The 14,176-nt window shown below is 37.8% G+C and overlaps 1 protein-coding gene across 6 annotated transcripts in view; it reads right to left on the bottom strand.

Moving 5' to 3' along the window:
• Positions 1-1,939: 1,939 nt before the first annotated feature.
• PHKB (phosphorylase kinase, beta) overlaps positions 1,940-14,176 on the bottom strand; it is a 79,267-nt gene continuing 67,030 nt past the window's right edge. For 4 of the 6 annotated variants that reach the window (XM_014942368.1, XM_014942370.1, XM_014942369.1 and 1 more), the window contains 6 exons: positions 13,546-13,748; positions 9,657-9,791; positions 7,280-7,409; positions 6,792-6,899; positions 5,315-5,455; positions 2,837-2,971 (listed from right to left, as the gene is read on the bottom strand). In XM_014942368.1, coding sequence (XP_014797854.1) covers positions 2,837-2,971; positions 5,315-5,455; positions 6,792-6,899; positions 7,280-7,409; positions 9,657-9,791; positions 13,546-13,748 — 852 coding nt within the window. Of the gene's footprint in view, positions 2,972-5,314; positions 5,456-6,791; positions 6,900-7,279; positions 7,410-9,656; positions 9,792-13,545; positions 13,749-14,176 lie in introns of all 6 variants that reach the window. The other 2 variants (XM_014942367.1, XM_014942365.1) reach the window with 1 other exon arrangement.

The raw sequence follows: 14,176 nt of genomic DNA, 5'->3' as shown, positions 1-14,176 counted from the left end.
GTATCTGATAAAGGAATCTGGAAAAAAGAATGGTGTTTACTAACAACCTGCTTTTATTCAATAGTTTTACTTTAAATTGCTTCAACTTGTTTTCCCGTTGTTTGAATGGATCCTACTTCCCCTGTTAAATGGAATGGTTTTTCAAGTTTTGGAGCACTGTGAAGGTGCGTAATAAAGGAACCAAATGGTGTCAACCAATGCTAAAACCTTTGGGACTGACTTCTTTAATGGCTGCAGCAACTCTTGTAAGCACACAGGGGACTGTACTGATTGTGCACCTCCAGTTATTAGTCTGCAACCCCAAATGCATCTCTTCCCTCGTCCTCATGAGGCAGAATGTTTTTTAAGAAATTAGGACCAACCTTGTTAAATATTAACCACCCAGTACTTGAGCTATGGCTGTTTAAAAGCTATCTGGTTTACCATTTCTTTTCTGCTACTCTTTATTCCCACCAAGGTTTCTCTTTCCTCTGTGATTTCAAACATTTCATAATGTAGGAAAAATGTTTACTTTAGTAGAAATTTTAGTTTCTTTTCCAATTGTCTTGTGTTGTCTTTTAAAACTGTAATTTAGTAGGCATGGTATGTGAGAGCCATTTGCATCAAGCTCTTTTCTTGTCCCTGCTTCAGGAAGAGAAGAGAAAAATTAATGGTATTGTATTTCCAGACACGAGAATGTTTTTCAGAGAGTGTGGACTCCACTGGATTTTGTCATTTTCATCTTCTAATCTAGAAGATGTACTTATCCTATTTTGTAGATGGTGACAAATTGACACAATCATAATTTCATAAACCATGTGTTCAAGGCTATGAAGAAAAACAGAAACAATTTGCATGGATTTTCATTCCAAGTTTGTATAAGGAGAAGTGGTGACTGGGGTTTTCTTTCATTTGCAGTTACACAGCTCCAACCAAGATCAGCCAACCTGAGGCTTACTGGTGACTGGAGGCACTAAAGGAGAAAGAGCAGAAGAGAAGCAGTAGGACGCGGTAAGTGATGTGAAAAATGCAAAACTGCTATTTGAAATTTCAAATCACAAGCAACTGCAAAACCAAACAGTGCTATTGTGTAGCAAAATGCCAGTGCTCCTGATGTAGTCTGTAGATTTTGTATTTAAAGGATTGTTTTCTTTCAGTTTGTTTTCAATCTTGTTTTCTTTCTCTTGTTTGGCAAGAGATACATCAATTTTGAGGAGAATTTTAAAAAACACTAGAAATAGACGTGCTTGGTACCTGTGTAATCACTGATCCATGGCCAGCTGTAGATCTGCAAGCACTACTTTGAAAATAAAAAAAGCAAGTGTAAAATATTGCAGTTTGTAACTCCTAAGGCAGTAACAAAGCAAAAAATGGGAGGATGTGTGGGATTGGTGTTTAAAGTAGTGGCTTGTTCAGTATGTAGAACAGCTGGCAGTCCCCTCTGTTGCCTCTCCACTATATTCTTTGAATGATAAATGTATTACAGCAAGGAAGAGCAGTAGGACCACTACTCTATTAGCCCCAAATTAGCTTTTACAACCACATCATCTGACAAGAGATTGCTAATAGTTTAGTGTCCTCCTTCACCAACTATTTTAGTTTGGGAAGGATTGATTCTGTGATTTCTGGGGAAGTTCAGCAAATCCAGGAAGTACTAACCACTGCCTAAGTCTGTTCCAATAAATACTACTCTTAGTGCCCAGATTCACTCCATCACTTTTGCCATTAGTTTTTGCCCTCTGAGTAAGTTAAACGACCTGCCCTTTACGACCAACATGGCAACAATTTATTGACAGTTGAGTTGTAGCTGGTCACTATTATTTTAATTATCAAATGTTTGAGGATCAGTTCTAAAGCTTTGTATATTTTGTGCTGCTAAAAGAGGCAACTTAATGATCCATTCACGGCAGTTCCAGTAGCACATTAAAGGTTGCTACTAAAGTCAACAACAGTCTCTGCATGTAACTTAAAGTATTTTTATTGACAGGAATTTTTACAAGCATTTGCTTTTTATTACTTTCACCAAAATAAAGCATGTAACATACAGTGTTTTCACACATTTAGGAGATAAATAAATGTATCTTGAATTCTTTAATGCATTGATAGCTTTGTAATATAAAGTTTTTTCTTCATATTTATTAACTTTACGTACGGCTTGTTTGCCCTTTTTAAAATGAACTTTTATCTTGTTACCATGTTTCCCTTGTTAACTTGTTTAAAAAACAATTGGGAAACTGCAGTGGTATTTATTGCTAGAGACAAGAAGTTGCTCTATTAGGATGAAACCTGTATATTAGTTATCAACTAGTAAATTAAAAAACAACCCTAAACGTATGTTGTTAATCAAACAGATACAGAAAAACTTTAAATAACAAACAGCTATTTAACCTTCACCTCCAATTTGTGTGTAGAATAATAAAAAAATAATCCAATTTTCATGTTTCCACACGGATTGGTATGCATGTTATTTCTGGTATTTGCTGAATTTCATTAGGATTTACAATCAACTTGTTTGTAATTATAAATAAATAGAGGTATAAAGACAAAATCTCATACTGCATTTTTCTTGAAGTTACCAACTATGTTAAATGCATAATTTAAGATCATAAATACAATCCCATTCAACATATCCTAAGACTAAGTTCATGTGCTCAGAGTTTGGTGCTGCATAGTTGAGAAAGGAAAAAAAATAAAATTAAGTGGCACTTAGTGTCTTTAATGGCACTTCTTTCAGCAAAGGACAGTATGCATTTGTGTTACTAGCAAGAGTTGCTCTTCAAAACTGTATTTGAATATATGCAAGAAAAATACATAGAAGACTAAATAAAGCAGCAATTCCTGTGTTGTGTTTCAGGCTCTAGCTAATGGTACAAGGATCATCGTTGCCGGGCTTCATCTCCCCTTCCAGCAATAAAGTGATCACAGCCTTGCTCAAGTAGCTGCACGTTCCCTTTTTGCCAAGTGGGTGAGTGTTGTAGAACGCAGTCATGTCCTGCAGGAGAGGGAGGAGATGGTCCCATTAGTGTTGGCTGTGGAAAGGAGCCACACGGAGACGAACAAGAGGAACATCACAAATAGGTTGGAAATTCAAGTGCGTTTTTCAGACTCTAAAGCTATAGTATAGTTCTGCTCAATTTTCAGAAATCTCCAACGTATACTCACCTGATTATGTGGAAAACAGTTACTAAAATGCATTGCATATATTTCTTTACTGAATTTTCTAGTCCTGTGCAGACAACACCACCTTAACATTTTATTTTAAATGTAATATGTGTCAGAGAACAACTACTCTCTTACAAGATGCTGCTAGATGATCACTGTGTGGTAACTTACTGTGTGAGTGTGAGCCAGGTCCTTAGGTGTACCTAGAGATACTCACTAAAGATGTATATTGAAGAATAAAAAAATTTTAAAATCCAAAAACCAAACCACAGGTAGCACATGAACTAATTCATTAATCAGATCAACAAAATAGGTTTCTTTCACTGAACACCTGTTTTGCACAGTTAATGATGATAAAACAGCTGCTTATTCTCAAATTATATATTGGCTCCTTGGAGAGAGAGGTGGCTCCTTGGGAGAGCATCTGTCGTTTGTTTCAGGGGCCGGTCTGGCCCGAACCACAGCATATAATACAGGTTCAATGCTTTAATTCAGGAAATTGGTTACTTTTATTAAATCAAGGGCAGAGACTGTGTGGTGAAAATATTAGATTCTGATGTTAACAGGGATTTAACAAAGTTAAAAATATTTCCAAGTCAGTTTAAGGGAAAAGCATAGTTCAGACAAGGTGGGAGTTTCTAGCAGCGTTTGTTAGGAAAACTGGAGACAGAATATAATCAGAACAATCCTAACTAGGCTACAGTTGACTGACACTGAAAATAGCTGAGAATATGGGAGAGTCAGGTTCTTGAACGTTTCAATGTAAGGAGCTGGAATTTCCAACAACAATCTTACAGTTGCTATTCACAACTATAAATCGGGATTTTTTTTTCTAAGAGACAAAAAGGCATAATTCTAAGTAGTCCCGGGCTTAGAAGAAAATCCATCATTTTAATGGAGGCTAAGGCAGCACCAGTGAAAAAAACTGGTGTTTGCAAGGGATTTTTCTGTTTATAGCCATTGGGACTTCCAGCCTGTCACAAAGTCAGCAGCACATTCAAGATACTGTGGAGAGCTGGCACTTAATAGCCATTTGTGTGGGTAAGTCTGCCTTTGCTATGGCTGTAACCACTGAATCATCACCTTCCAAAATGGGCAGGCCAAAAGAATCGTCATTTCAAGAAAATAATGTCTTTTTGAAAACAAAGGCATTATGGAAGGTGGTGTGTTGCTAAGGCTGGATATCTGGCTTGCTTTCAAATCTTAGTACAAAAAAAGCAGCGGCAAAAAAGTGAACCTTGAAGCTTTGGAAAGAATTCTTAAGGAGCACATCCTTCCTCATCTTTTAAAGGAGCTAAATTCAGCAACAGGAATTGCTGTTGCATATCAATATGTTATGAATCAATAGATATTCAGAGCTAGCACAGATATCTCTGAATATATTGTGCACAATAAAATGCCAGACGGAGCGAGGAAGATCACTCCCAGTAGCACAGGGACTTGTCCCACTGCTTTACTCACATTTCCTCCTTCAACCAGTTCAATGAACCTGGCTTTATTACAGAATTTCAGAGCTTTGAGGCATCAAAACTTGTAGCAAGAATATTTAGAGGTCTTTAAAGCATAAAACCTAAAATCCTAGTGAAGTAAATCTTAAAAGCTACTTAATGATCAGGTTTCATTTATTTGGATTTTAAGCCCTAGAGATTAAAAGCTTGCTAGGTCATGAATGCAACTCTAGCACAAAAATCACCAGCTAAGGACAGTTTTGCATATTAAGTTCTTACATGAGTATTGTCAACATGAGTTCTTTGGTTACCAAATCTTCCTAGTATCTGTGTACATAAGATCCTAAGTTCACACTTCCTTGTTGAGCTTTAGTTTTTTCTGTCTTTCTTTGTTATTATTAACTTTTCCTCTGCTCTAGTGTCCCCCTTAATTAATTCTTTCCCCTTTAATGAGTATTATAATTATTTCAGCTTCACCCAGACTCTCATTTCAGAGCTCTGTAACATTGTGAGTGTTCTCCTTACTGTACTGGTTTGAATTCACAATTCAGCAATAAAGTAAGCACACGTCTTTTATCTCTGCTCGTAGGCTCTTTGCAGACTTACGCAGCACCTGGGTATATTCATTTCTTGTTGGTGTTCCATTCTGAACCACACAGAATTAACATTTATAACTAACTTCAATAAGAATGGTAAATTCTATAAGACAGTAACATTTTACTCACTTGTTTTTCATCTCCCTTTGGACTTCTGTGATCTTTCTGAAAGTCATGAAATGCTTCTTGCACCACTTTGTCCAAGTCTACTTTGTCCTGGAACTCTAGCTCAGGATTTCTCTCCAAAATAACCGATATGACCATCAACAACTAGACGGCAGAAAAAGACTGTAAGACTTTGATTTTTTTTTTTAAAGAATTCAGGTTACATACAAGCAGGGTTAATAATTGCATATGCCTCTTTCAAGCAGGAAGCCATTTAATAATGGCACAGGTAATAGTGCTCAGATAATAGAATTCTGACTTTGATACAAGAATCACTGTAAAAGCAGGCTTTTATGAAAGGTTACAGTTTCTGGTGACTACCTGGTTCAGGGCATGTGCGTTGACATCAACATCTAACTTTGCTGGGAGCCAGGGAAGTTATTTTCCAGTTCATTCAGTTCATTGTGTGGCTGCACAAATGCTGGTGCTCAGCCAGTGGAGCGGGGAAAAGCGGCAAACACTGAACCTCAGCATTTGATGTTTTGAAGCATGATCACATGCGGTATAATCGTAGTATGACAAAAGTTTATAAAAACCAAAGTCAGTTGACACCAATAAGAAGTCTAGGTTCAAGGGAATTTACATTGTTTTTAGCTAAAAGGTTTAAAATAGGAAAGTGAACAGGATGAGTGACCTGTCACAAAACTACAAGAGGGCAGCAAAGTCTGTATTGATCATTTTGGGTTTTGATAATTGTGTTGTCTTTTAGCAAAATTTGGGGATGTTCCAGCAAGCAGCATGACAGTTAGCTGTTAGCCAGAACGGAGATGGATTTGATTTCTCTGTGGAGGAATACTCACAAGCACCAGAGGCAAACACTTGGGAACTAACAAAGAACGCTGCTGACAGCACAGATGTCAGTTACCAAGGGTACAGATGCTCTTGATCTGTTCAGAAAGCACACATTATGTGCAGTGGCAGGGAAGGAGTTTCAACAGCCTCTTGCTTATTGTTAGGTGTGGGAATATAAGGAAACTGGAATTTTGTTGATTCAGTAGCATAAAGCAACTTAAAAGCCAGCTTCAGAAAAATGAGAAAGAAGAATCTGTCAGGGGGCAAACTGATACTTGAGATCAGTTTTTCCCTAGGCCTAGAAAACTGTTAGGAAAAAGCATGGGGTAGGACGTAAAGGAGAGCTACTTTGGGATTGTTCTTCCTACTGGTTTTCACTTCCTTTGACCTAATGGTGTTGGTACTGTCATTAATCTTTATCTATTTGCTAAAGGGGAAGAACGTAAGAACTCGGTATATTCTGAACATGTTAACAGGAACCTTAACAGTTAACCAGGAATCATACAAAATCTATGGAAAAAAATACTGAAGCACGTGTTTATATTTAAAATGCTGTTTGTTCAAACATTTGAGCCTCGGATACTTTTTTCTTTTAAGCTGTAACATACTCATGTACGTTATAAAATGTCATTCATTGTAGGCCACAGACCTCTACAATAATTTGCCTGTATTCCGGCTGGTCGATATTTTGCAGCATATCTTCAACCAGAAGGGAAAAGTTCATTTCATACATCGTCATATCCGATAAGGTTGGTTGCTGAAAAACAAATAATACTTTTACTCAGAGACCATTTGCATAAAATCAAAACCAGCCCCCAGGCAGCGCCTATTATAAATAATACTCAATTGAAAAATATGACCACTCTAGGATCAAAAAGAAGGCAAATTTTAGAGTCCATGACTTGGAAAGGGTCTTCTAGACCTATGCTTTTACAGATGTGTTTTAACTGACTTCCATCCTATTCTAATTGTATTTTGCTCAGAACCAAAAAGGAAACTTGAAAATACTTTAAAAAAAAATATAAATCATAACAGGAACAAATTACCTCAAATAATACATTATGGCATAATGATAAAATAATTAATCATTAATAGGAAGGTAGAGCAAAAATATCTGAGCATCTTTGCTGGTTTTACCTGTGGTAAAAATTTCCCTGCCACTATTAAACCATTAGGAGTTCTCTCCAAGATCTGCCACACCCGGTCATAGAATCCAGCAGGAGTTCGATTGAGAGAACCGTCTATCTGTCTTCTGTTCAACCAGCTTCTGTGGGCAAACGAAATTCGAAGTAAAAAACTGTTAGAGACACAGCACCAAGCAAGGCCCAAGTTTTGTGGTGTAAGCCAGTAAGGTAAGCAGTGACAAATACATATTAATGATGCATTTGCAGTATATGTTGTACTTTCTGGTAAGTTACCCTCTAAAGCAAACAGACACAAGATGCTCAGCACATACAGGTTAGAATGCTATTCATATGTGTGTGTTTGTGCTTTATGTAACTGCAGGAAAAGAATTAATTGCCTAATCTATCAGCACAGTACAGTAACAGCAGTCGGCCGAGTTCATTGTCTCCAATCCATTTCAGTCACCATAAACTAGAGCATAAATAAAACAGGACTCACTGTGTGGTACCTATGACGGCCAAATTTATACACATTGAAAAATCCCCAAAAGAAAAGTTGAAGACAGAAATAAAAGGTCGTTTTCTTAATACAAAGAAAGAAGCATTTGAAGATGTCAAAAATACTCTGACCTATCTAAATGACTACGGTAAGGAAGGGAGTCCTGCAAACTGTACGAGCAAAACAAGCTTTATAACTGTTCCGAGCATTAAAAGAACAATGCCTAACTATAAAAAGACTACCCACAATCTTGTGACCTACATAAATAGGTCAAAAAGGGTATCTGTGGAGGTCTGCACTCTTGGCGAGATATATATATATATTTATGTTTGTCTATATGGTATGATATCCTGGAGCTCAGTGTAAGAGGTAGAAAAGTAGCAAAAATTTTACCCTTCATGAAAACTTGGAGGAGGTAAGTTGTGAGAGCCTGTTAGGGAGGTAAATATACCACTACCCACTGCATGTATGAGAGATTAATTGGTGGTGATATGTGGCATCACAGTAGCAAAGATCTTTTCTAAGAACCACAACAGTAGGAAAAATGTGACAGAAAGAAAATGCAAGGGAGAAGTTGTTCTGTATTTCCTGGCAGGAAGAGAACTTTTAAAAGCAAGTCACTAATGGTTAAGGAAATAATAATACTGTAATACAGTAATACTGTACAGGAAGAAGTTAAAGATAGGAAATTTTGAAGGATATGCTGGCTAGCTTTTGTACTCAGATAACGCCCAAAAAAGAATTTTCATCCTCAGAAAATCAACGGAATCCCCTTTTCTGACCCAGCTACTGTGCGTTAAAGGAATCAAAAGCAAAAGGCACTGTGACAACCCAGGTAAGATCTCTAATGAAGGAAGGTGCTTGAATTGCTTACTGTGATTCACCAAATTGCATCATTTTCCATTAAATATGATGCTATTTAGGAAACAAAGAGAAACCTAGAGTTGTTCTGCTAAGGTTTTAGAGGAATAATGTCAACATCAACATGAGTAGAGACAGCAACTAAACAGCAAGCATTAATAACCACAACTGGGACACTGAGAAGCATGCGGGAGATGCAGAGTGCAAAGTCAGCTGGATTGAAAGATTCTACATCACACAAATTAGGTAAGAGAGAGCAGACACCGATTTAAGGTGCTTATTTCTCAGACGTTACAGATCAGGGGAAAAAACAATGTGTTCTGAATTCAGCAGGAACATAAGTCCTATGGTGTGATGTTTGTTGAGAGAAAAGGCCATCATCCATTCAGTCAGGGACCATGGAAATGATCAGCAGTATTATGGGCCAGAGTTTAATCTAGTTTAACTAGAAATAAAACCTACTCTTATCAGCATAGTTAAGTGGAAATGTTTCCATTTTAACTTTTCTGTTGCACACTTTGTATCACAGTGAATGCTCTTTCTGGCAGCCAGTTACAGCTTGGAGAAGGACTGCAAGTTTCAGGCAGCACCCTCTCTCCTGAGAATTCTAGAAATATCTGTTGTTAATTCATATAGTAAGCTAGAGGAGGAGGGCACTGACCAGCAGACAAACTGTTCTTACAAGGTACTTAAGTAGACAGTAGTGAATAATTTTTGGCTCCTTTCCCCACCTCAAAGAATGTAATGCTTCACATTACTGCCAAAGTATAGAGATTACTACTACAAAGTAAGACTTCCCCAAGGATAAAGTTAAGAGGGGAAGATGCATTATAAAAGAAACCATTGTAGAACTTGAACACATGTGAAAGAGTAAAAAAGTGCATTTTTGCTACCTTTCCTTAAATAAGCATATTAGTGATTGCAGATGCCTGGTGATTTCAGATGTACACAAAGTAGTTCAGAAATGAAAATTACTTGACCAGCCTATTATGAATGAAACCAGGTGCCACACACTCACACATCTCATTACCTCCCCTGCTGCTGTGGTTGCAGAATATCCAGCAGAAGCTGCTTCACTTCACTAGGGGACATCTGGTACAAGTCCTTGGCTGGCATGTCCCCAGCACGGATTTTCAATTCATACTTCATAGCATGGATAATCCATCTGAAGTAAAGGGAGGAATATATTTATTAATTAAGTGCGAAATTACCAAAGATGAAAAATTAGTCTAATAAAATAGCTCATAAGATTTCCACATGATCCTGCTATTTGGCTGTCAGGACGTGCATAAAATATCACACAAATGCCCTACTGCTCTTACTGTATTGTGGCATTTACTCAGATTTTGTGTTTGTTTGCAATATGGATACAAACTGAAAGGGATAACGCGTAGATTTGAAGAAATGGGTTGTGAAGCGTGCTTCTGCTAGGGAACATGGATTTGACCTCATATTACCCTACATCCCTTTTCCATTAAGACAAACATTTACCTGCCTTTTGATCTTAAAATTCCTACTCAAAATTATGCTCTGACAGCATATGCATTTTGCTGAGGAGTTTAAAAAAATAATCATAAAACTTAAATGATTTTATGTTTAAAAAGACTTCAGGGCTTATTCATAGCTTTAGCCTTTGAAATTCGTTTTTGCAGTCTATCACACTTTTCTCTCTGTTGCTATTCCCCTTTAAAAAGATTTGATTAAATAAAAATATACGGCAATAGTGAAGAATTTTCAGCCTTAGGTATCAGAGAGGCAGAACTTCTCAAATTATTGAAGGAAAATGCTGAATTTTATTCTGCATGCTATATAAAAAGTGCTACAGCCCTCTAAATAACTTATAGATACATCTGAAGCAAGGTAACAGCATGGAGCTCAGTCTCTTACCATCTACATTGCTTCAGTTCAAGTAGGTATTACTATTAAAGGGGGAAAGAAACTTAAACTCATTATTCTGCAAACAGTCCATCATATAACACCTGATGAAGCCTGGGTTACATCAAAGAGCCTTACTCTGTTTATCAGAAAATGCAGACTGTTCCTAAGAGTTATCCTGTCATCGGTACAGCCACGTGCCACAGGTATTTCATTATGTAGCCCACAAGGTGCAGAATGGTTTTGTGTATGTAAGTCAAGTCACAGTCATTTCTGCAGGATTCTTAGTAACTACACAGGTTTCTGTGACTTCAGGCCAACTGATTCAACGCTGCTTTAAATTGGAGGTTTGTAGGACTGGTCATTGGAGGTGCAAGATACAAGAGAACCCTGGGCAACGTGGACACAGTACGTTATCCAGAACATGCTACTTTAATTTATTTTAGAGGGTGAATAGTATTGTTCTCTTATTACTAAGATTAATGATCACAACTGGCTTAGGAAACAGTTCTTTTTTTCACTGGTGACTGAAATGTGTCCACGTGGAAGTCATTCACTGGTATCTTCTCTTTGCAGGGGCCTACAAAACAGCAGGGGCAAGAGTGAACCTTCTGCTGAACACATCACTGGTAAGTGGTGGGTAGAAGGGAGTTGGTTGGAGATTTTTACATTAATAGTGCTGTCAGGAACTTGATCTGTTCTAACATGAAACCCCGAAAAAAGACACTAAATCAAATCATTATGAAACTGGAATGGTGTTTCTGTGAGAAGGTTAATTTTGCTCACTGGAGTGGGTGATAACACTGAAATAAAGGAAATTGAATTTCTAGCATTAACCATGGAAGAAAGAAAAAAAAAATTGCAAAAGAATGAACTACAGAAAACGAGGAAGGGGAGGAAAGAGGACTAACATGGACTTGTAGGGGGTACAGAAAAGGTATTTAAGTGCAAAAGTATAGATGTACTTGACATTAAATACAGGTGATTTGTAAAGATTTTGGTTTTATGATGACTGGAACGTACTGCTAAAGTGAAATATGAATCTTGTGTGCTAGAAAAAAAAAGCCTGCTGGTATCTACCTCCAGTGATGAAATGCTGTATTTTCTCTATGAAAAAAAAATACGAAGATGGAGCACTTCAAGTTCTAATTTTAAAGCATGCTCACTAATTCTCTAAATCTCAGTCAGTAGCACCTGGCCTCTTCAAAGAAGTGCTTATTCAAATGCATCTGTCTCTTCCTAAACGTGAAAAAACAGTTAATTTCTGTAGACAGCAAAATAAATGCAGATACCATGGAATATGATAACACTCCAGCACAGACTATTTCTAGGTCACCTTATCAAAGAACTAAATACAACAGTCCAGTAGGCAAATAAGGTTGGAAGTTGATTCAGGGTTGTGGTTCCTAAGCTCTGTACAGCTCAGTCTAACCTCGTTAGTGTAGAATTGGACAACTCTGTAGCTGATGAACAGTCAAGAAGTGGTGTTTGTGTGTCTGTAATAGGGACGGACACTTTTGAGTGGAGGGGGGGTGCCTGGGGTTTTTTTTGAAGAACAAAAAGATGTTTTTATCAACCTTATAGGACAAATCAGGTTTTTCTTTACCATGGCAGTTAAGTATTTTTGTGTAAAGAACTGCTCTTAATCAATGTCTTTGTTATGCCAGATATCAGATGTTCACAGTCACCAAGTACCAGAAGTATACCTTGGTGCCTCAAAATATTTTAGGAAAACCTTTAATGATAAATGCATTTAAAGTGCCGAAGGCTTTTATTACCTGAAGTCCTCATTACAGACAACACTCTGAAAGAACAAGCTACCTTTTTAGGCAGATTATTGTGCTGAAACTCTGAAAAGAAATAGTTTAAGTACCTTGAAACACTGTTTCTGAGGGATTTGTTGCTCAGGGTTGCCAGACTTTTAAGACTGATTTAGACAAGTATATTATGAGCTGAACACTTAACTAGAAACTAGAGAATGCAACTAGAAGCTTATGTTGACCTGGAAAAGAACTGTGTGGTTTCAGAAGGGAATCAAATTCATGGTGCATCCTTCCTAGATTACTGCATTTATGCAGTCTCTACCCTTTACCCATTTGCCCCAAACCTGGATGACACAGAATCATAGAATCGTCTAGGTTGGAAGGGACCTTAAAGATCATTGAGTCCAACCATCAACCTAACTCTGACAACAAAATAAATAAGAAATAAGCAATTAAAAAAAAAAAAAAATATCACTAAACCATATTCTTGAGGACCACGTCAATCCGTCTTTTGAACACCTCCAGGGATGGTGCCTCAACCCCTTCCCTGGGCAGCCCATTCCAATGCTGGATAACCCTTTCCATGAAGAAATTTTTCCTAATATCCAATCTAAACCTCCCCTGGCGCAACTTGAGGCCATTTCCCCTTGTCCTATCTGTCTTATCCTATCACCTATAGGTGACTGCTCAAGCGAGCAAAAGGCTTTTAAAGGCCTCATCCACAAACCTTAATCCTAAACTGCATTTTTCCCTCCTTTTCCTCATGTCCTGAAAGTCTCTGACAGAACAAGCAAGCTTTTACTGTCCTCTGTACCTCTTCATTCTTCCCTCGCTGGCAGCAGAGTACATCCCTCAGCCCTGGCTGTGTCCCTCTGACCTGCTGGATGGGTGGGCCGGCAGCAGCACACGCGTGTGCAGCTGCATTACCTTGGAGGCATGTAAAGGGAGAACCAGGGTTTGGTTTGGTGTGACCCGTTATGCTTCTGGGGCTCTATGTCCACATGACACGTTCACCAGTAATGAAACCCATGGTAGTCCCCAGCCTGAAGCACTCGTGGCACACCTGGACCTTGTACAGGATAAACCTGAGACTAGACTAATTTTGGGCACACTAAATGACAGCAGGCTTCCTAGAAATGTAAAATTGAGGTAAGTAAGTGTTGCTGCATTGCAAAAATGGTTTGTGTAAGAACATAGAGCAAAAATCTGCTGCAAACAAAACAAAAGTGATGTCTGCTCTCCTGCAATGCTAATAGTAAGAACAGAAGATGCGTTACTGACCCAATGCGTATCTTCAGCATGCCACTGAACAGCTCGGGTGAATTTGAGATGATCCAGCCAATATGTATGACGAGTTCCTGCTGAACTACGGCTTCTCTTTCATCTTGTAAATGACATTTCTCATAGATGATGTTCTTAATCACTGCTGGGGACAAGGGATTAGAAATAACTTCTTCCTCTTGCCCAAAAGCTCCAAGTGTCACCTGTGGTACATTGAAAATAACTCAGAAGATGTGGACAGGGTAAAAGCACTGTAGAAACAATTCAGAAAGGAAACGGCATGAACTCTGCTTTTCTTGTTAATACTTCACAGTACAAAGATAATTTTATGTTAATACTGTTAGTTGGATGCTATTAAAAAAACCAAAATTCACTAAAGACCGCAGTAAATATCGAATATATTTTTTCCAAATGAAAATAAAAATACTGGTTTCAAAACTAGCTGTATAATCACGAGTGTACACTAGGTTTAGATAGTCTCATTTCTGACATGTCAGCTGTGGAGCTTACTTAAAATTCAGAATTAAATTTATAGTTTTGTTTTCTTAGTTCTAATAGCATCCTAAAAGTTATAGCTTTCATTTTAAGAAAACCTATTGCTGGTACTGGCTTGTTTAATCACACAAAAACC

This window comes from Calidris pugnax, unplaced genomic scaffold (genome assembly GCF_001431845.1).
Source record: "Calidris pugnax isolate Ruff unplaced genomic scaffold, ASM143184v1 scaffold28, whole genome shotgun sequence".
Taxonomy (NCBI): domain Eukaryota; kingdom Metazoa; phylum Chordata; class Aves; order Charadriiformes; family Scolopacidae; genus Calidris; species Calidris pugnax.
The sequence above is the reverse complement of the archived record's forward strand: the minus strand, read 5'-3'. Positions and strand labels throughout refer to the sequence as shown.